At 45.1% G+C, this 23,533-nt stretch overlaps 1 protein-coding gene across 1 annotated transcript; it reads left to right on the plus strand. All coding sequences in view use genetic code 11, as the record gives it.

The window, feature by feature from the left end:
- Nucleotides 1–754: 754 nt before the first annotated feature.
- On the plus strand, nt 755–20,052 carry EGR_09741 (E3 SUMO-protein ligase pli1; the record flags this gene model as incomplete). The annotated part of the gene is made up of 19 exons (XM_024498990.1): nt 755–1,066; nt 5,438–5,687; nt 5,734–6,016; nt 6,732–6,914; nt 7,408–7,664; nt 8,310–8,486; nt 8,735–9,064; nt 9,887–10,120; nt 11,928–12,080; nt 12,147–12,564; nt 14,533–14,767; nt 14,912–15,289; nt 15,841–15,939; nt 16,023–16,162; nt 16,267–16,797; nt 17,128–17,603; nt 18,022–18,290; nt 18,786–19,347; nt 19,925–20,052. The coding sequence occupies 19 exons, from the start codon at nt 755–757 to the stop codon at nt 20,050–20,052; spliced, it is 5,415 nt and encodes a 1,804-aa protein (XP_024346591.1).
- Between the last annotated feature and the right edge of the window lie 3,481 nt (nt 20,053–23,533).

A 23,533-nucleotide genomic window follows, 5' to 3' on the forward strand; every position in this document is an offset into this window, starting at 1 on the left:
TTGTCAGTAGGCACTCATCCGCGAGACAGTCTTGACAATTTGGGAGAGGAGATTGTAGCTAAGTTTTATTTTTGTAGCCTGCCTATGTGCTTCCAAAAAAGCTGCTGAAAATATTGACGACGATTAATTTTAGCGAAAGAATTCACAAGGATTCACATCTACCCGAAGGCAGTCCCTTTATTCACCCAATCCGCTAGCCGGCTTCACCTTCCTGTACTTTCGGTTCTTGCACCACCAGTGTACACTCTCTTTTACGATTTTCACCTATCCACATTTTAAAATCTACGCTCTCAGTCCATTCATTTTGTTTAAAATGGGTTTACCTTCTTTGCAGTTCCATTTGCCCGCGTTGTTGGGTGTAATCAGAGTGGCTACACAAGCAACTCGAAGCTCCAGCAGCGGAGACGCCGTATTCGAGTGGTAAGGGTGTGGCCTGCTAGCAAATTTGCGCGCACATGCGCACACATCGTAAAGTCAAGTACACTGTTGGCAACTCTGACGGCGAAGTTGACTTTAAACATTTTGGCAGAATTCAAGAACGCGTCTGTCGTATGGCCTTCCTAATTGGAGTAACAAATTATACCACCATCAATTTTAATGCTTAGAGTTACAACAACTCCCATGTGTACCTCGAAAAAAGAAGAATTTTCAATAAATTCGGTATTTTTAGCCGAATTTTAAAAATACCGCTTTTGATATCGATTTTTCGGACTGCTTTCCAATTGGTCAGTTTCGAATCCCCGAAATATCAATAATGCGGGCAACGAATTGTTTGCTGTTGATACTGTCAACGCTGTCCCACCTCGCCTTGTCAGCTGTTGTCGATGAAGACGGTCTAATTGCCATCCTTTATGAGATCTACCGCGAGGACACATTTCCAGCCTTCGAGAAGTACCCCCTGGAAATATTCAATCCGCTGAAGGGTCCGTATTACCAGAAGTTGGCAAAATTACACGATCAGGCAGCATTGCACATGGCGGCGAATGGGTTTCCCTCTGGCTCACTTGATGGAGATGTAATTCCTCTTTACCCATCACTTGAAAAAGATAAAATCTTAATGTATGAGGTTAGTGAATGTTTGAATCACATGCAGTTTCAAGGCGTAAAAGCTGTTGGAAAGTAAATTTTCAAATCGCCGCCATGCAGCACTAATTCAAGGGGTTTTAATTCGCCAAAGTGGAAATTGCAATTTCTTATGAGAGCTTTTAATCACTCACTCCTGGCAGTAGGAAAAAAATCTGCTATTCTGAGGCACTTGTTGATAATCCCCTTAGCCTAGGCCTTGACAGTTATCTACAGTGTCAGGATTTTGGCCTCCGCATTGGTCCTAAGCTCTTGTGGATAAAAAAATGGGACGAGGGAGCATGAGATGGGCTTCATGAATTTCACATGATTTCCTAGTGATTCACAATATACTCAAGCACCTCACTATAAAAGGCACATGTCTTTATTAAGTGCCATTGTTAGCGTTAGAATTCTTAAATTCTCCTCTCCCAAAAATCCAGTGCCTTCCGGTTTTTAAATTTGCATTCATTGATAAAATCGAAGGGAAGTACTTTTTGCCTGTTTTCACTTCCGGAATTTTACCGTCAAGGTAACAAAATCAAAAACTTTCACTCTCTATCCTTTGTTTTCATGCCACTGCTTGTCCTAGTTCATGTTTTACACCACCCTCTAGGTGGTGTATAGCGTCCCAGTTCCAGAACGTAGTTGGAAAAACCTAGCGTTTAATTGGTGCCATTCAAGGTCGTGCTGCCATTGGTGGGCAGGTGCGGAAGAGAGACATAAACAGTGTCTAATCACATAAAATCATTTCTTGTAGATTTCAGTATATTTTTAGCTGTGACATCATCCTCTAAAACTTATTTTTGAAATGAAAGTTTATGTCTAAACGATACGGGTGCCTTATCAAATATGACAAGCTGTAACTAGGCTTGTCAACTCCAGAGGTGGGTCAACGCGGTGTCTGAGGTGGATAGCGCATACTTATTCACGACTACCGCAGAAAAAGCTCTCAATTTCATACCTCTTCTGACTTATTAAGGGTCGTCAATGGAGCTCCCCGTAAATTCTTCACCCTAGAATTCGAGTGTCTTAAAGCCTACCTTGAGATTACACAATGATTTTTAACTATTGAAGGAAGACCCCTGTTGAAGAATTAGCCTGGCACCTAGTAAAATTTGATAAATTTTACCTGTCACATTCTCATCTACCTAACAAGAGACCACCTTTCGCACCAAGGGTTTTTCTCACGTCAATCCCTGACTGTGAGAGTATTTCTTCTACCATAAAATTGATGTGATTTGATTTGCAATTTTGGATTTTTTAAGAAGCAGTTTTCGTGGCATCAACATTTACTTGTCGTAAAGTCGACTGCTTAAGTTACCACTGCTCAGTTCAACTCCGGTATCGTTTTACTTTTTGCAGCAGCCAGAAGACAACAAAACCCTAGTAGCCGTTCTGCTGTGCCTCCCCTCAGATTAGGGCATCTGAAATTCTCAGAGGAAAGTTGATCACTGCAGGCCAGATGTTTTGCCATTCCATTAGTCCTTGTTTTACAAATTTAACCTGTTTTTAAAGACTGAAAAAAAAACGTCCTACCTTCGCCAGCTTTTTGCATTCCGCTTCTACTTATTTTTATTGTCTTAAACACAGTCTGCCAGTTTAGAACAGGCAATTTGATGTACTTAGTTAGTACGGCCTGATAAAGATAACGTAGAGCAGGGTTGAGACGGCAAACCCAGCGCGTCACATATGTGTGACGGTGGGGCTGAACGTGTTTATACCGGTCTAATGCTTAGTGGATTGAAGTAACCATCTATAGGTGGCGACAGGTGCACCCGTTTATTTTTTTATGTGGGTTAAAACTTTAAGGTGAACACTTTAATGTCATCTCAGTGTGGAATTTTTCTGACAAGTTCAAACCCTACGTGGCTCCCCGAGGCCACCTTTCCTTCTCTCCTTATTAGCACTGTCCTTTTAAAAGTCTTTCTAGATGCCTAGAAAACCATTGGTGTCTTTATGAATATGAAATTTTAAGAAATATTGCATATAGTAAAAGTTGTACCATAAATCGGCTTATATCCATTTAAGTAGTATTTGCAGTAGGGTGCTTAGTTGTGCGGAAAAAACAGTTATTTATTGCTTTGGGTAATTAAAGGCTTGCAGATGCAGGTATTCTTTGACAAGTGTTTTTTAAATGGGCTTTAGCTTAACCGGTAATGTTTGGTTAACAGAAAGGCCTGCCAAACCCAGAATCTACGCAATGCTGAGAGGGATTAGTTTTTTTACCAAAGTGGTTTATTAGTAGAAGGAGCATGCTAGGGTGCGCCCTTTCCTGTGAACCAATAATTAATGTTGGATCACCAACAGGTGCTAGGCATTCACCTCCCTGAAGCTCGAAGTTATACTGTTTACTCCACCATGTAACCGCTTTAATTTACCACTTCGCCCGGCCAACTTTATCGTTTTCGTTGGCCATGAAAACGTTACCGGACTTGGGAATGGCTGAAAAAAGCTTTGTTGTTCTATGAAGAGGCGGAAGCCTAGAAGTAGCACGGGGAGTCGCATCCACTGTCCACTCAATCGGCTTGGGACAGAGGTGGTAGACTGAAGGTGTCCATGACATGCCTCAGAGCTTCTTCCTATCCTCCCACCCTTTCCACCTTGAGCCTCGGCACTCGGCGCACTCGGTGTTGGTAACAAGCGCACACATGCGCACCTGTACCAGGCATCGCTAATGACAATCGTGTTAGTCTGGGGGCATTAAAGCCCTCCAACTGCGAGATAGTAATGGCGAGGGAGGTGATGGTATTCTTATGACTAATTAGCAACATAACGAGTGGATTTACGACTTGAATTTGCATTTCTTGTGTGCATCTGCCCATAAATCTTGCAACATACAACGAGTTTAATGGTTTCTCCACCACACTTGCATACGTTTTCTTTATAGGTCTTCATCCATCCATCCGTCTATACATTCAGCACTCATTTAATCATCCACTCGTCTGAGTTGAAGATTTAGTGTTGTAGGATTGCCTTTGAATAATAAGCAATGCAGAGGGCACCTTGAGGCATCAGTGGAGAGAGTTTTTGGCAAGTCACTAACGCACAGCTCACATAGCGGCACATAAAAATGCTTAGAGACCTTATTAAGAAGTAGATTTACCATTCTGACAAGTGATTTTCGTCTAGCTCAATCACGTAAAGCAGGCCTAGTTGATCACGCGTGGCTGGATCGTGGAAAGGCAGTTGACCTGGCCTGAACTGGGGATGAGCTGGGAGGGTGGTTCAGAATACGTGGTGAATGAACTAAAAGCGATTTTTAATGGATGTAAAAAAAAACAGATAATTAAGTTCTTTGCCGTAGATACGATAATTTGATGATTAAGACTGATTTATGAGTGAACTACTTAATTGGAAAAATAAGTAGCATGCGCCAACTAACTTATGTAGTATATTCCTCTTTCTCTTCAATTCATCGTCGGCATTGTATAAAATCCTGCTCCAACGAGAATTGCTTTTTGAATTAAAAGTCAGTCTGCTAATTTATAATTGGGAATGTATTTATGATTTCCGAAACTGCGCTAAAAATGAATTTACCTTTTTTAAAATCTCGGACAAACTTTCCTTTGAAAAGATGCCCCTATTAAAACTTATTTTGATCATATGGAATCTAAAATTATGGAACCTATACAGTCAACAAAAAGTGCTTCTTAAATATCAGTATTGTTAAGAGAGGTAGCCCATTTAAATGAGAGAATCACAGCCCCATAATTTATCCAGACACAACACAGAAAATCGTCTCTCCAAATCGTTGTGTGAGCATCTAAAACCGTTCAACGAGGCGAATGTAAACAGCTAGACATCTGGTTGAACCTCCACGTGTGTTAGTCATGCAGTCAGCTAGTCGAAGCGACCATAACAGTCATGAATAAGTCGTTGGTGGTGCAGCGGTGCGTGTTGCTTACCCGCGCCATGGCACCGCAAACATAGGTGTGGTTAAGTGACCTTGAAAACAATTAATTACTTGGTGCACAATCGTGAGGACTACAGGAGAAAGGGCAAAATCACGGTGCAACGCACATATTAGACTATTCACTTGATTTAGGACCTGGATGCAGGCGCTCGCACCGGTCCCAGAGCCTCATTCCCACGTACCTAAAATGACTGCGTCTGATTCGATAATTAATTGCTAGACGTCCTGATCACATTCCAAAGCCGTTACCACTAGAATGTGAGACAGTACAGGTCCATTCTTGTGTTTCATTTAAAAAAAAAAGATGCCTTGCGGTTGGCTTGCACTTTCTGCCTCTTATGCACTCATTTCATTCAATGGTGCATATGATAAAATATAGCCCTCTCTCTCCGGGACTGTAGTAATATTTTACTTCAACACATCTACTTAATTATTAAAAGTAGTGTTGATTTTTTCAAGGAAGAGTCGTACACAATTGAAACTAATCTTCGTGTGGAGCGTATTATGGAAGGCCTGCTGCTGACCTATGTCCAAGACAATAACACCAATATCCTTCTAGAGGACGAAGAACTCTCACTAGAACCCCTTTCCAACACTTCCACCCTGGGTCCAGCTCAGCGCATCCGTTTTGCCGAGTTCCAACGCCCAAGGTCCCTCTTAGCCTTCTTCATCGACATTTACAGGGTTTGTGTCGAGCTGACGGCTTCTTGTAGGCACGCCAGTAGGCAGTGAGATTTGGTTAGCAATCATTTTAGGTGGATACTCCCGACAACCAGAGAAGTGTTTAACTTTCTTCCAAGGCTACAGTCACCTGCTGGCTACTTATACGCAAATTGTCTGCAAGTATCTCACGGCAGTTGAACACTATGATGTGGACCACATATGCCCAAATTTGTGTATTGCAAGAGTAAAACCTCCATGGAACCAGTCTGTAAGCGACCAATTATTCGACCCCATCGATGTTTGTGCACAAATACCGAATGCACTGCCTGGGACGTGCAAGCTTGTGGGAAAAGGAATCTATGACTTCGAGTTTAGGTACGGCACCACAACATTGTATACTTATTTGAGATAAGTAGGCGGTGTTTAGTTAAATTTGCATTAATTTGGCTTGATACCAGCGTCACGTATATGTGACAGGAGGTCCTAATCTAATTAAGAGAATTGTTTTGTAAAAGCTTTGTTAGACAAAAAATAAACCAGGAACTGTTTCCACCTTCAATTTCTAAACTTAGTTTTAATTATATGAGGCATAAGCGTCTTCGTTCCAAGCAATCCGGGACTTTTGGCCTGACTTCAAGATGGAAAAATTTTGGATGGGCGCTACACACACATACATATACTAGTCACACATTTCAGACACCGCTAGTCAAGACGATAGACAACAGTGCTAGTGCATACAGCTAACAACATGCATCGTTGTGGATTTCTTCGAATGTGAGCCTAGTAGATCTGGAAGTTGACAATTGTCAAAGGCATTGCCAAACCAGACGCTCAGCCACCGTAAGACCTCTAAATAGTGTAAGCCCTTCAAAAATGGAATAATTTAAGGCGAATATAAACTCAAATAGCTCTTCTAAAACTCTTATTTGCATAATAAGGCGGTTGATACTGATTAGCTTATCAGTAGTTTAAGTGTAAAAAAATAATTACTAGGCGTCAATTTGGATAGCTGTTTCTATGCAATTAACTACAGTTTTCAATAATGCGATGAACATTGCTATTGAAGACTACAAGTTCTTGGTAATTTCAGGTGTCAATGCGTAACTGCGGCCTATGCATGGAAGGCCGAGCCCGGCGGAATGGTAGCTGGCGAATTTCCCCGATGTGAACCCCTATTTCCTTACCTTGAAAATGCACCACCTGGAACTACGCATTCCATTGCCTGTACTGAGGCGGAGAGAGAGTACTTCTGCGATCCAATTGGCAGCTCAAAGTGAGGATAAATAGCTTCCCCTAATCGAAATTTCCAAGTTAGCCATGAGGTGTGGGAGAAAACGGCGCCATGCAACGGACTAGCCGCAGTTGCTAGCAGATTATAAGCTAATCATTGAAAGAGGAATTAATACTGTTACGTTCCTTTTTTAAATTTAAGAAGGCTAAAATTTCAAATTGGAGTGGTTAGAACAGGTTTATGACTGCATTCAGACTCTTTGAACATAGGCTGGCAATTAATTATCTACTAATTAAATATTAGTAGAAAAATATTTATAAACTTGGGGGAGTGGTAGGTAATACCCAAGAGGACATCGCAGCCTCAGGCCACTAGTAAAAATATGCTAATCTTATTTCATTTTACCAACTTATAACTAGGTCTAGGATCAATGCATTACAAATCTTATAGGTCTTGCACCTCCTAGAGGATTTCCCTTGAAATAAGTCGACTTTTTCTTTATCCCCTTTTCAAGCTGTTATTTCATTGCCTCCAGAAAGGCATATGATGTTGGAAACGAGGCAGTTACGAGTATATCCCCGTGGCCCATCTGCGAGTGCAAACGTGGACGTGGTGGAGTCCGTTGTGATAGGCGGCTCGATGTGTGTGAAGATCCCCTCCCCTTAAACACTACAGAGCTACAACAGCTGGAAAGAAGAATTTCTGACATGCCTCCTGTGCTGACCGCTAAATGGTTGTGTGAAGCCTACTTACACCATTCCAAGTGTGTGCCTGACACGTCATCCAAGGGGGGTGAGGCAATCACACGTTTCAAAAATAAAAGTGGCGTGGTTTACACGTAGTGTTTCGTGATTGATTGGAGATAAAACTTCTTACCTTTTTGTAGGATTTTATTTAATAGATTGTATCCTTAACTTTAACCTACGCCTTACAACTCACATTTTAATTTGAAACGTAAAATCTGAGGGTGTAGTAATTTTATCATCAGGAGAGCTTGATAATCTTCACTTTATACTGTAAGTTGAGCTAACTTTCGTCACATGAGGGCGCAATTTGAATGCATTGCTTGTGGATTTTTCTGTTTCGTGATTGGGTGGTGGATGATGCTGTTGGTTGCTATGGGACTATAGCATAATTCCAATCAATAAAAAGAAAATAAAAATTTTCGGCATCGAGAAGCAATGCAATTAGCAATATTCTTATGTAGCGTATTAGTTAATAAATCCTCCCCTTTCCATGCTCTAGTTCGTCATTCACCTGGCTACTTAATTAGGCCATATAAGTAGTAAAAGAACCCGAAAACGTTATTGCACTGAAAACGTAGTTTTCGTGCCATACGGCTGAGGGCCAGCAACTCACAATATTTTTGCATTTTCTTTTCCCATTTTTAATGACTGTGACTGAACACTTGGTTTCAACAATTGCGATATCTTTTAGGTGAATACTCCTACCGGTGCGAATGTCGTCGAGGCTCCAGTGCTGATAAACGGTTTGGAAAGCTTGACAACTGTAGGATGCATTCATTTGTCGAAAAATCTGCACCCAAACACTCCGGTCGCTGCGCCCCTGGCTACGCTGGCAATAACTGCGACATGACAATCAATGCCTGGTCGGGTATAGTTTAAAAGTGGTTAAAAGGCATATGAATTAAAGAACCTTTCCTCAACTGGTTAGGCAAAATCTACTACTAGTCATCTGTAACTTATCAGTTCACTGACTAGCTGACAAGCTGAATGAATGGCAGTCGGTAATTATTCCTGACAGTTAAGTCTAACGCTCACTCGTTTTTTTTAAAAAGGCGTTCCATGAGATGTATTTAACAAAATGACTAGATTTCAATGCGTTTTGGTTCCTTTGACAAGCATGGAGTCAGTGGAGCGAGTGCCAGCCCCACTGCGGCTTCCACCGACGTCGCGCAAGGAGACGTCTATGTCTCGGGGATTTCGGTTGCTATGGTAGCACCCATGCCGCAGAGCATTGCCCACCAGTTGAATGTGATGGTCTGCGCGATCCCGGGGATGGTGTCTGGGGCACAAGGAGTGTAGCCAGTTTAAAGGAGTACAAGGATAATGGGGGATTCTTTGTTCCTGCTATCGGTGAAATAATATTGACAACACTTTTCTGTGTGTTTCTTTGCCAGGCCGCATTGGTTGCTCTAGGTGTGTGGATTTTCTGGCGAAGAGAGGGAAAGTGTAAGCGCGAGGCTTCCATGCAAATGTGAAAATTGTTATGACTACGAAACGACTTCTATTTGCGGGTTGTATTAATGGCAATGAGCTGATTACAAAATCTTGTAAGTATAAGCACAAAATACAAGCAATGTAAGAAATAGCAACAAATATATTGCTCCACTGACGACAGTTGCGTAAATACAAGGCGAAATAATTAATGATACCACTTTTAAAATAAGTGCTCGATAGCAAAAATTTCTTGTTTCACCGAGCACATCTAAAAGCGTGTTGATAGAGCATTTCATTACCTTCTAACTATTACTTTGCTTTTGATTTATTCTGCAAATTGCTTAAATTTTATAAGTGTTTTGTGTGTTTAAAAATTATTCCTAATTCGTTTAAAAAGTTATTGTTGAATATTTTAACTTATTTATTTTGATGTAAAAAATTTTATTCGTTGTTTTTTTGCTTTAAATAGCTTGATTTATGCCTTATTTACTAATTGAATGAGATGCACAACGATAGTGATGATGATGCATTAGCCTTCCAGGATTCTATTGGCTCCCGTGAAAGGCAGCGCATTGATTGGACAAGAAATTATTAACTTGAAAAAGCACTTCGTATTTTTGCAGGCAGGTTGTTTTTTAAAATAATGCCACTAATAACTTATTTTTGATCAGTTAATACGCACTACAACCACACATTTCATGTGTTGAGACCAGCAACTTGCAATCAGCAGTTGCTTATTTGTAGAAGTTGAATATACATCAATTTAATGTCAACAGTTCATACCTCCTTTTTGAACTTATTCCATCACAAAATTAATCGCGACTCTTGCAACAGTCGACCAATTGCTAAGGCTCATTGTGCTGATTTTGAATCACATGCCTATTTACCAAAGAAAGGCGTCTTTCTCTTTCCAGGCTTATTGCGTTGCAATGAATCGAGATATACAGCCAAACAATATCAGTGCCCCCAACATCCTTGGCAATGGCACTTTCCCGCTTGGAAGACCGCAGCTAATTCCCCGAGCCAACTTCATTCCCAATCCCAACACAAATCCACCTAGGCTTCCTCGTACGTATTTAGTTTTTCTTCTTATTCGTATAAATAATCGTCTTCCCATATATGTGTTTATTCTTCCCCCCTTCAAATTGCAAAAAGTCCGCCTTTCCAGCAACTTAGAAGGTTGAGAGTCCCACTTTCTAGAATACTATCACTAGATGCCTCAAGCGACCCATTACGGTGCTTTTCATCCCACATGGTAGATAATATTTCCTTCTGCATTCTTTACACTTTGTTTTGCGGTATGACTGCCTATTGAAATTTTGTCAGTAAATCGAGAACAAATCGTATTTTATTTGGTCTTACTCCACCCCGATCGAGTTACTCCTCCCCCCGCCCCCCTCCTCCTCTTTTTCCCTCTTACCTTCAATCAGTCCATTGAATTCCACGCCTTTGAGAATGAGGAAAAGGCGAGAACAAAGGAATTGAGACGAGAAGTGTAGCCAAATTCCTCCCGCCCTCCCTGCCTCCCACCCTCCCCCTTAGCGCGGAAGCGGTGATAGCGTGCCTTTATCGATCGACCGTGTTTTTAAGCGTGCGTGCGTATGTGCACCATCGTGGCGGTGATAGGCGCGACCACACGCGCGCCTTACTTTCGCTCTCTCATTGGTTTTCCTCTTTGATTGGCTGGCGTGACAGTTCGGATTGGTGTGTGCGCAGGCTAGTGCGCACGTGTGCCCCTCTCGTGGTCTTTGTGGCGGAGCTGTGCTTAGTCATTATTGGCTAAGAGGGTCACCTTATTCCTCGTCCCCCGTCCATGCCGTAGCCGATGCTATGAGGCTGGGAATTATTGATCCTAGCGGAGTATCGATTTTTGACCTATTGGGGGCCACTGTCTCCATTTAGGAGAATTGTCTGCAAAAAATCGGTTTTTTGGAATTAGGGATCTCTTTCAGAGGTAATTTTTAATCCAGAATGTGGAAATTTCTTGGTGGTGGTTACTTAGCTGACAGCAAGTCATGAGTCACGCAAAGCCTGTTTGAGCATACTTAGGTGCGCTCTAGTTGTTCCTCTTGAAAGGTGGCATTAGGAGTCATGCATGACCTTTAACTGCGGCCACAAAGATGGCGGCTGTGCGTGTGTCCTCACCCCAACTGTTCAGTGCCGGACCCTGGCGTGGTCGGTTTTTTTAGTTTTGATATTCATTCTACTTGTTTTTGTCAGTAGCTAGGGTGCTGTTGGTTACATTCTGGTTACTATTTCTGCTCGCACTTTTTCAAAAAAAATACTCTTTTTTTGAGAACTTTGCGTCAAGATAGGGATCACAAATCCCCATTAATCGTTATTTCTCAAATTAGTTGTAGCATTTGATTGAATTTGATGGTTATATGCCGGCAGTTGCCTTGTGAGGCAAATTGGCCATTTCACCTGTCTTATCCATCCATGAAGAATTGCAGTTTTTACATGATATTTATCAAATTTGATGTTTCTTATGTTTTCTTCTATAAAACAAGCCTTTTAGACCTGTTTAAAACTGATGTGCTCAAGTGAATTATTCTGCTTCTCAATGAACGCTATACGTTTCCAATTTGTGCATTTTAATGCTAACCATTGGTTATTAAATACCATTGGCTCAATTCTCGGACATTAAACGTCCACCACGCTGTTTAAAACGTCGCTAGTCTGTTTGTGACGTGACTTGGTGTGACCACTTGTTACCGTAATTCAGCAAGCCAGGGATGTCACATGTCCGTAGTACCAGAGTTGGCTAGAAAAAATCTAGGTGCCACGTGAACGTATATAATGCTAATATCAGAAGCCACAAGCATTGTTGACGCGACTCTTTATGACACGTCTCTTTGTTTTTTTTTCTACCCAGCTGGGGTCATTCCCTACAACAACTTCGTGCTGACAGCAGTCCCACGAACTTCCTTGGGACCGAGGATTCGAGGTTGCCAGTCCAAGTCTCGCGAGGTCCGGTTCAAGCCGCGACAAATCATTTCCGCCAAGGAGTTCGCCTTCTTCGCAATGTGTACGTCTGCGTCAGAAGTAGTGCCCCTTCACTTTTTCTGTAGTAATTATTTTGTTCCTCTTCTAGCACTTGTAAAAAGCCCTATTGCCTGCTCGGCCCTGCAATTTCTTCAACTCCGGAAAGTTGATGCAGAAACCGCCATCTTGAAGACAGTCAACGAGGAGTTATGCGCCCAAGATCTCTTGGGCATCTACTCGGAATCCCCTTTTTATCGACCAGTGTTACTGCTCCGCGAAGTCCAGTTCGCGACTCCGACGAATACAGTGGGTCAGTTCCCCGACCCAGACAATATGATTCGGCAGTTGAAGGATCTGGCGGAGCAAAAGGTGGCCTCAGTCCCGCTGATGGGAATGATGTCGGGGACCAAACCAACAGCTGCCAGTCTGGGCTTCTGCACTGACTACCTAATGCACACCTTCAATGTGGAATTGGATTTGAACCTAATCGCATTTCTCAATGAACAGGCGAAGCTGGGAAACTCTGCGTGAGTTTTGAAGTGGATTTTCTTGTTATTTTATTCCTGAGAAAATATGAATGGGGTGAAAGCAACCCATTTATTCGAGTAAACAGCGAGTTTCTGAAAGTGAAAGCTGCATTAATCTTGTATGTATTCTAGTGCCGCACATGCTTTTCCGAGCGTCTAACTAGGACCTAGAAGGCATACTCTTCACAGGGGTTTGTCCTGGGTAAGCTCACTTCACCTGGTCACTGGTGCTGGAACTCGACGTGCATTCTTTCTCGCAAATGTTTGTGCTCATCGTTCTCGTAGGCAGATTCGCCTCTTGTACACTGACTCCTCGCGCTGACTGAGTGTTCACAGCAGTGGCTCCTGTGTGTTGCCGGCTTAGAAACGAATCACCACAGCCTGGAATTTTGTTGAAGTGCGGACGTACAGTCTTTGGAATGTTTACACCATTCGAGTGTCTTACTGTCGTGCGGTTGAGCGCCCCACTACCGTGCAAAGTGTGCTTGAGAAGTCCTGTAAATGCCATCACCCACGGGTTCGGGCTTGGCGCCTCCGTTCGCAAGAAACTTTATTCTTCACACGCTGTTTTTTTCGTGCATGCGCCACCACTGTTGTCTGCAATGACCTGCTGTAACTATGGGGAAATTGCGGAATGTGTGCGATTGTTTGTAGGCACGCACCATAAGACACAGATTGGCAACTTTATCTGCCTTCTGTACTGCGTTGAACCTTCGTGCATCCGGTTCTAGCGCCGCAGAAACTCAACGTGCATCTTTTCGTCCTCCATTCAGAGCTGATGCGGTAGCAAAATGCACAGCCCCTTGATGGCTTGTAATTGTTTCACCATCCTCCGCTGTTTGGCGATTAACCTGTCAGGGACTACTTTCTTCACTTTCTTTGTTTACCGTGAGTGATAAAGCAAAGGGCTTGCACATACGTCATCTGGAAGTGGAGGTTATGTAGAGGCCATCGAGCAAATGGGCGGGTATTGAAGTTCATCAACTTGTTTTTTAATCCATTCGCGAATACATGCTGACTTTGGATTTTCTCCCAATTGAATTACTTGTGATGACAAGTGGATTTTGTATCACAAGGTGAGTGATAAAACGCCGTTGATTATCAGCAAACCATCCACCCACTACTTCTAAGGTTCTATTTCATCCTTGAATGACCCCTAGCTTGTTTAATCCACGAAACAAATGGTTTTTTATGGTGATGGGTTCAGGGATGGGTGGCTAAGTGAATGGTTAGCCGGATAAATGGATGACTGACCGGATGAGTCTCTGGCCGTTTACCTGGACGATGTTCTGCTCTCGTGGGTGATTAATTCGATGGGTGTCTCTTTGAATGCTTCGGTAATTTACTGATTGGATGTCTGGCCGGTTGATTGGATGGACAGATAGATGAAGGTGCTCCTTGTGCAGTCAACTTGTCAGATGGTTGGATGATTGTCTGAATGGTTTGTTAATGAATAAAAGAGGGGATAGGCATCCCCGTATCCCTACCAACTAACGATAACAAAGTGGTCGGGTGAATGATTGGTTATTTGATAGACTAACCGGATGGTACATTGAAAGTCGAGTGACTGAGTTAACATGCTGTTGGTTGGATGGGTGACTGGTTGGCTGATCAAATGGATTGACGACTCGTCAATGGCGGTTAGTTGAATTAACTGAACGGATGGTTGAGTGGATGACTAGTTCGAGGAATAATAGGTGGATTGATGGACAAGTCGTTAGCCGGGAGAACAACCGATTGGATGAATAGGTGGTTGGTTGGATAGATTGACGCACTATTGAATGGATAGCTCTCTTGATGGGTGAGTGGATAAAGCATTATTTTCGAGTACACTTGGTCACTTACTTGAGTAGATGTGTGTGAGCAGCTTTATCGAATGAACAAACTTTTGACCGAACAAGTGAAAACGCTCCCCTTTCATCTCAGTGGAGTTTTATCATCCACCTCCCTTCTCAAAACCCCGCGCAGGAGCGAAAAGTACCGCGTGATTCTGCGTTTTGGCTGGGCGACCCAAGGACTCTGTGTTCCAACTAACTCTCAGGGGTCATCCGGCGTTCGCCTATTGGCTGCTGAGACCCTGCCCCGTTGCCTGCAACTCCGCGTTGCTCGTCGCCAAGTCTCCCTCCCAGAGCCCATTTTCCACGCCGGACAAGCCGTCAAACTTGGACATCGTCTGCGTTACTCCGTCGATATTACAGACAAGGTGAGTATGCCACTACTGCACGATTTTTTTGTGATTTGTAGTGCCTCTAAACGCTAGTTCATGCATCCCGCGTCTTCCATTTAAAAGGCGGAGATTCAGCTTGAATTTTTTTATTGCATTGTGGTTTCACCCCATCTCCCACAGATCCCAGTGCGTGCCGCCAATCTTGTTCGTACGCGCAACATCGAAATTGAAATGACATGGCTCCACGCCCCCCTGGAGGATCACCCGCATTGCCTCCTGGAAAGCGTCACCGCCGGCGCCCTATCTCCCGCCATGAATCATGTAATCAACATGCCACTGGTACAGGTAACTCTGGACAGGGTTGAGGCTCTGCCAAAAATTGTTCGCAACTTCTCCGTGGCAGTGGCCGGACGACCCACGGATGAATTGACTGCTCAACCTCAGCAGCCACCTCCAGTGAATGGATTTTCGCTGCCTACATTCACCCCTGAAAGGCTAATTGGTGTCTATGATTTTTGTGCATCCCCGGAGCGGGTCATTTCTGTGGAAAAAACACTGGTGAGTGGCCTATCTGTGGTGTTACCACTAGCAACTATAGTCTTAAGATGTGATAGCAAGGTATATCAGGACTTCAGTTTTAATAGCATATGCGGTGGAAGCCGTAAAACAATTCAACTTGCCTTCACAAAACTAAAATGTTGTATTCAATCCCCCTTACCACTCTTTTTCCGCCTCATTGCCATCCACCCGTCTATCTGGCTTCCATGCAACGTGCGGGAGGCATAATTTCTATCTCTGTAATGCGCCTTTTATAATCGTTCGTATCCGGTATCGCCTCACTTAATAACCTCCATCGCGCGAAAGAAATTGAGCTTCATTGCCAAAAGTAGCCGCTGCTTCCGTAACTCCTTGGTTCAATTGTTCATGCCCGAGGCCTCCTTTCATGCTCCTGCAACGCGGTGTTCAACCTGTCAAACTGCGGTTTGCTTCACCCGAATCGAATCCTGAAGTTTAGGCGACCCTTCATGCCACTCACACACACAGGGTGGACTGGCCGACGAGAGTGAGACGTCGGCCAATTTCAGGTCCCTTCTTGTTTCTCTTCTTAGGACATGCTGAAGAAAAAAATGGCCTCTCAAGATGATCTCCTTTGTGATGATTGGATCCCAGTGACTCTTCTCTGCCCTCTTACCTTGACCCGAATTGAAGTGAGTTGACACCGTTGAGGGGGAGAAACAACGTTTGCTAATCAAGTCTATAGGTGACACATCTTTTCTCACTCCCTTTGTAGATTCCAATTCGATCAGTAAATTGCGATCACCTTCAGTGCTTTGATCTCTCCTCTTATTTGACTATCAATAAACGGCGGCCGAGGTGGAATTGTCCGGTTTGTAGCCTACCGTCGCCTTTTCGAGATCTGCGACGTGATGAGTGAGTGATAGTCTTCACGAGGTCCAGGAATTCCGAACGTTTCCTATGCTTCTTCCAATCCTATAAGTCCTTCTGATCTCTAAATTTTTCTCCTCCCTACTTAGCTTTTTCCTCCATCTCCTGAAGAACAAGACTCTCGCTGACGCTGAACACGTGAAGGTTGACGCCGAGGGTAATTGTCGAAAAGTCCTCACCGATTCCACCGCTTCAGCCACGGGCGGTAATAGCGACTCAACCCCTCACAAACCTCAACGCAACGGTGATGGCAATGGTGACATCGGAAACAGTGATATTCCATCCTCGATAAGCCCCTTTAAGACGGATCCTTGTTCACGGCAGCGGGGTCCACATCTCCACTCTCCGTCGTCGTCTTCACCATCACAACGACGGCGCCCCCCCTCGCCTTGCATTCTCATCATTGACGATTCCGATTCGGATGATAAGGAGGAGGAAAAAGCAGAGAAGGAGAAGGTGAAGGAGGGGAATACTACTGCCTCACCTAATTCACTAACCACTCAACAAGCACAATCCATGCCGTCAACACTGCCCACGATTCCAGCTTTTGCTTCTGCTGCTTCACCTAGTACTTCTTCTTTGGTACCACCAACGCCGATTTTGCCTCAGACTTTTTCTGGGTAAGGCTCCACTTCTTCGATTGATTCGTAATAAAGGAGGTTGATATTTCGTACTTGGCTGAGTGGATGGTTTACTCGATGGACTGTTAGAGGTCCTGATGGACAGGTGATTTGATATGATTTGATTGATGGATGGGTTGCTGATTGAATAGATGATAGACAGAGTGAATGTCTGGTTGGACGGATCTCTGGCTTGAGGAATGGTTGGTTTGGTGGTTAGCTGGATGAGTGGTTGGCCGGCTGAATGCATGATCTGATCGTTTACGGCATCAGTGAAACTTGTAATTTCACTCAAAAAAATTTTTCGATTGTTTTTTTTTTCTTACACAGCGATCTTGTTGTGGATTTAACGGAGCTTTCAGACGACAGTGATGATGACCCACCACCCCCAAAATCATCCAGACCAACAGCTCCTTTTCCTCCTCCTCCACTTTCTTCGGCTGCTTCCCCCCCTCCTATTCCAGCTCCTCCGCCTCCTCCTGCTGGTGCTCCTGTTCCTCCTCCTCCTGCTGCTGCTGCTTCTCCTCCCTCACTTCCAACTTCAACAGTGACGGCAACGGTAGCGTCACGTCCTCCGATTCTAGTCATTCCAACAGAAACCACAACTTCCAGTGTTCCCACCACCAGCGCCTCACCCAATGTCACTGTCACTACTGCAGCGACAATTAGTCACCCGGCTGCTGCTGTATCCAGTGACCTTCAAACCCGTCTGTTTGCTCCTTTGACATCTGTGTCCGGGGGCCGAATTCTCTTCCTTTCCAATCCGCAACCCATATCCACGTCGAATATTCCACCTAGTTCAAATGGTAGGTAGCTGTCGGTGTGTTCTACCCACCGCTGCACTCATCTTCAACTACTCCTTCACCCGTTTATTCGCCTCGTGTCCGTCTGTAAATGCATCTCAAGTTTATGCATACACCTGTCCATTCATCCAAATACTCTTGATCCGTCCAGTCTGTAATTCGTAATTGAGTCATCGTATCTACAGCGCTTCCGCTTCAACACTAGACCCTCTCATCCACCCATCTCCAGTCAACAATGATTCTTTGGTCTATTTATCCATCCGCTTCCAATCCAGTCGTTCGCTCATCCACCTTTCTCTAATCTATGTGTCCATCCATGCAGATTTCTTTCATCATGTCTCCTGCTGTGCAAACTCAGCTTGTAAGAGCTTTAATCCCGGCGAAGTAAAACCCCACTAATGTATTTCCTTCCGCCTTTTAGCCACAATTGTTTCTCGGAATGTCGTAACCACGGGAACGACAATGACAATACCATCTGCCGCTGTTACAGTCACCTCCGTCTCGCCTAGTAACGCCACAAAGCGGTCGTTATCTGTGCCCACCACTACTGCACTAAGCGGTGGCATCCAGGAATCCGGCGTATCTGCTCGTACTGGAAGATTCAAAATCACCGCCAAGAGGCGGTGCGTCCTCTCCTCGTCAGCATCGAATTCGGTTGATGGATCCGCGTTGCCTGCAAGCTCAGTGGTGGTAGGTCTTTGAGAGCTTTATCGCTTTGAATTTGATTCGTCTTAGTTGGAGAATCAAATCCCATCTAGGATGCATCTACTTGACTTTAGCATCGTCTCCAGAAAAAAATATTTCTACTCTGAAATGTCTTCACATGGCAGGTCACGTCCAAACCAGGCATGGTACGCTTTGGTTGAATGTTCAAAGGAATAACTGTCGAGGCACTGGACCGGGAGCGTATGGGCGTTCCTGAAACGTTGACATGATTCGAATGTCATTGTTGGCTGGGCGGTTGATTGTCTTATCACTGTAGAAGTTGTCTCTCGATTGTTCAAAAACGAAGTAGATGCTCTTTGAACACTCCCCAACATTCACTCGAAGGTGTCATTCTGGAATAATTTGGCGATATTTTACTGTTAATTCGAATAAATGCTCTTCCGAATTCCTTTCAAAGCGTGTACCACCCAGAATGTTGTATTCTTCCAGTGCTTCCAAGTTGTCGATTTTTTCCTTTAGATTATTTCACGGCCCATGGTTACTGCCACGTCCAGTCTTCCAAATACAGCCGTCACCACTGTTGCTGAAGGACATTCCGTACCGCTTTCGACGTCTCTAACAACCACCGTCCTTTCTCCCTCCATTACCACACACCGCCTTCGCTCATCTCGTCAAACTGTTCAACTTTCACAGACACCCAGCAAATCCGTTGCAGGTCGCGGACGTGGTCGTGGACGTCGTCGCGTCTTCGTAGACGATGGTACCGGCGATCCTGCAGCATCATCAACAGGGGTAGAAAGCACAGGAGGGGCATTTGAATCGTCTGTATCCTCCACCTCCATACGAGCAATCGCAGAAGAGGCTGCAGAAGACGAGGAGAACAATGATGATGACGATGAGGAGGAGGAGGAGGAGGACGAAGAAGAGGAAGGGGAGGAAGAAGATGACGACGACGATGACTGGACGCCAGGAGCTTCCACCTCGATCACCACTCCAAACTCGGCACGTCGAAGATCTGCTGCCACGGCGTCAACGACCAGACGCAGACCGTTGAATGCGAGCAGTGTGGAGAGCTCTCGAAGTAGAAGGGGATGAAAGTGGGAGGTTAAGATTATGACGATACTGTTAGTACTACTGTCTACTACTACGTTTTTGTGGGTGGTTTTTGTAGAATATCACAAGAAAAAGAATATTTATGTCCCATCTTATAGTATTTAGTTTGTCTTGCTTTTTTTGGTTTGGGTAATTGCTGATTTGGTGGAGGGTGCGACATGATGCAGTCATGTACTCTCTCTCCTCTTCTTGATGGGTTTTGCCCCCCTTAATTGTCTGCTTTGGATGTGGTTGTGTGATTTTCGAACACCAAGAAAGGCAGATTCATGAAAATGAGGGTGTGAAAGAAGTGACATCTCCTCTCCTTCCCCCCTCCTTCCTTTCTTCCCCTCCCACCGATTGTTTAATTACGCCTGTTTCTGAGGTGATTGTTCGATCTTTGGCAGTCTGCTGTCAGAAGACTACAGCTACTGAAAGGTGAGCGGACGAACGGTAAGCAGGATCTTTCCAATGCATTTGCAATCGTCGTAGTTGGCAGAGTGTCCACGAAGTGCCATGCAAACTGTCACCTTGTCTTGAATGGCGTCTTCAACTGTTGGTGTTAGTTGCACACACTTCTGGACCAACGACGGTCATTGTTAGACGCATAGAAACCACCCGCCATCGGGTCACCTTTGGCATCCTGCATCTTCCTCAGAGTTGTATTAACTGGCATCCAGGTCTGGTAGACTGAAGGCTCTGCTGGAAGATCATATCGTCAAAAAAGGAGGTGCAGGCCTCGGAGGCTGAAGAACAATGTGATCACTCCTTCATCTTGGCAGTAGTGAGTTCCTGTGAAAGATGCAATTGCCTCCAAGACAGGATTGAAGATGACTTGATGGACATCCATCGAAAGGTTGGAATTCCTCAATCTGGGGTGAAAAAGAATGCATTTGAGTGGATCTACTACGTAGGTCTACCGGTTTTCGTTGCAAGATTTGTCCCAAACATTGACATCTCATGCTATTTGGTTCGTAGAACTGTAGGCAGTCAGAATTCCCCAAAACTTTCTCCTGTTCCATCACCTCCGCTTTAATACCTCGTAGGGGGCACAGTTGTACCTCGACCCAGGAGATGGCTTCCTCCTGCACGGTAAAAAATTTGGTAGTCTGTCAAAGAATTCAGCGGGGTGGTTTCCAGGCATTGGATTGGATTGCTAACGCCATCGGTGTGAAAGTCTGGGTTTTCCCTGATATTGCTGAGGCTATGGACGCGGTTGGAAGGTCATGCCGCCAAGTAAAAGGAAGTACAACCCATGGAGGTTTGTAAAATTTCATCCTCACTTTCAACAAGGGAGATCAGTTTCACCCCTTAGTATATCGTCTGCTTGCTGTAATGAGTGGTCATCGCGGCTCCTCACATTCGTCCATCCATTACTGTCCCCATCCAACTTTGTTCCATTCACTGAGGGCTCTTCTCTCCACAAATTCATCATCACAGCTAACTTCTTTACAAAGACGTCAATGGAAGCCCAATAAGGTGGGAAACTGGGCCGAAGAATGTCGTGAGTTCCTCCAATCAAGGTTTTTACGACAGGTGAATGTACTATGACCTCCAAGTTGGTGCAACAAGGAGCTTGGCCACTTCAAATGCCTCTCGTGAGGTTACTTCTAGCCGGACAAATGTTATCGTCTCCTAAGTGTCACCGGCTTAAACACATTTCCAACCCGCAGTACGTTCGAGTAGCCACTTATGATGAAGAATAATGGGACTGTGGAAAGCTCCTCCACTCGCGTTTCAACGAGACACGAGGATGATGCGACTTCCACTCTCACCATCAACGCTTAGACGTAGTCACTTCCTCCTCTGCCTTGCCGATTTTGTGTTAGGAAGGCAGATGGTTGTCACCCCGTAAAGGGACACATGCGGACGAGAAGGACGTGGAATCTTTCCATACCACCAATCTCCACATTGCCTGATGGAAAGAACACTTCCTCCCCTTTGATTTCTGCGGATTCCGACTGTTTTAGAGGGCAAGGTCCTTCCTCTACACCTTCCAGACGTGTCAAATTAGGCATGTGGATCCTAATCGTAATTGTGTGGCCTTCAACAACCCATTCCAAGAACACCATTCCTTCCGTAGTCCACGAAACGCACACAGGCCAGGAAGGCCAGTGCAGAGTCATCTAGCGATGCGGTAGCAGGCCGTGACTCCAAAGTGTGCGGTGGGCAATGGACGATGAATGGTGTGGACATAACCACTCGCCTTTTTTTGCATCCAACTTGACAGTGGATGATAGACGTCTCCTTGAATGCCAGACAGACAGACAGACAGACAGTCAGTCAGTCAGTGGGTTGGTCAGACAGAGGAGGAAACGTCCAAGCAGAGGGGAGAGAAGAGAGGCGAGAGGAGGGATCTCGTGATTGACTACCACAACCACGTTTCCATGCCCAATTGAGGGATGCGTCTTCATGCTGCAGCTTCACCGAATGTCAGGCAACGAATTGGAGGACAAACTTGTGCAGCTATGGAAGCGGACAAGGTAAGGCCAAACCAATGGGATGAAGTTGACCTGCCATGGATGGTGGGATGGGAGAGAGTGAGGAGCACAGGAGAGATGAGGGGATGGTGAGGGCACCGATGGCACGTGCTGCGCGAAGCAAGTGAACAGCGGCATTTGACAAGTCCCCTACAACTTGCCATCAAGCATAGCAGCAACGGGTGCCACCAACGCTCAACTTCGGTCACCTCACACCCAATTTCCAAATGATTCCAGCACCGGATGTGCATTCGTATCCACATTCATCCACCAACCAACCATCCATCCACCAATCCAGTCATTTACCCATCCACCCAGCCATGAATCGTCAAGACAGTCCAAACAGATGAGTTGGGCAGGTAGATGAACGCAGATGGACGGGTGGATGAAGGTCTGGGGAAAGGAGGTACTGCCACACCCTCCAAACTCACCTTGCATCAATTGAAGTGATGATTTCCACACCTCCTGGCCCCATTCCACACAGGTACTGACACTGCCACTGGCTCTTGTTCAACACTCCATCCTGACTGCTGAAAAGTCATTCAGGATGTGTGATTGGCATTGCAACGTCGGTTCCATGCCTCAGTAAGTTGCCGCTCTGCCTCTGCTAGAAGAGAAACGCCATCTCAACCAACTTGTACCTCCTTTGAAAATCACATCAACTCGAAGAGGTCAGTATCGCAATGCAGAAGGCACTCGCAAAGTCTTCCTCGCCTCTTCGTACTTTATCTTTCTTGCCAACCACGCAAGGACCTGTTTGTTCACCCAATGTATTCCCCACTCCCAAAGCCATCTGGCTTTGCATTCAGGGATGGGATTGTCAGCGCCGAGACGAAGTTGGCCCTGACATTTGCCATCTGCAGGGCGCAAAGGCATTCGAGTGAATGCGCATGCAAGACTGCTTGCCCGTCAAGGAAGTGGATCCTTCCAAACGTTAGCAAAGTGTTGCCATGCGACATAAGTTGAGGGATAACTGAAGACGAAGGCTTTGTGAAGTGGTTCCTTCCAATTCAAGTTGAAGGCGAAGGGAGAAAGAGGTGGAGAGGAGCGGAGGGCAGAGGAGGTGCAGTGGGAGTAGCAGTACTGCTTCCTGACCTCCCATGTCGTGTGACATGGGCGATGCACTTTCGACATGGCAGCAGTCGCCAAATTTGTGCACGATTTGCATCCGAGGTGGGAAAAGTGGCGAAGAGAGGGCTGCGAGATCCGTCAGTGCGCCATCCACTGCGAATTGACGGCATGTGTGTGTGCAGGTGTGCGTGGTGTGTTTTCTCGTTAAAGGCAACAAAGGTTCCACAAGACGGCGACTGTCACGAAGTCGTCCTTCTCCATGCCCCAATTCAACTGCTCGAAAATGATCCGCTTGATGTGCAGCAACCCAAAGGAGGCCTTAGCTGACTGCAGTGAAGATTGCGAGGATGAGACAGTGAAACGTGGAGCACATCGCCCATGGGGAAGGAGGGGGACAAAGGAAGCGATTAACTGGTGAGTGGGGGGACGAGACACAGATTCCTCCTTCGTCTAAGTGGATAAACACCGTCTAGACAGCCTGCAGATCTATCACGTGGCCAGTAATTAGTCTCATGTGCGTGGCATATCCTTGAGTAGCTGCCGTCCAGGTGGATTACACCCCTTCCATCCATCATGTCTGGCCGGCTGAAGAAAAGGAGTGGAGGAGCAGGTAGGGAGAGAGGG

This window comes from Echinococcus granulosus, assembly GCF_000524195.1.
Source record: "Echinococcus granulosus chromosome Unknown EG_S00164, whole genome shotgun sequence".
NCBI classification, from domain to species: domain Eukaryota; kingdom Metazoa; phylum Platyhelminthes; class Cestoda; order Cyclophyllidea; family Taeniidae; genus Echinococcus; species Echinococcus granulosus.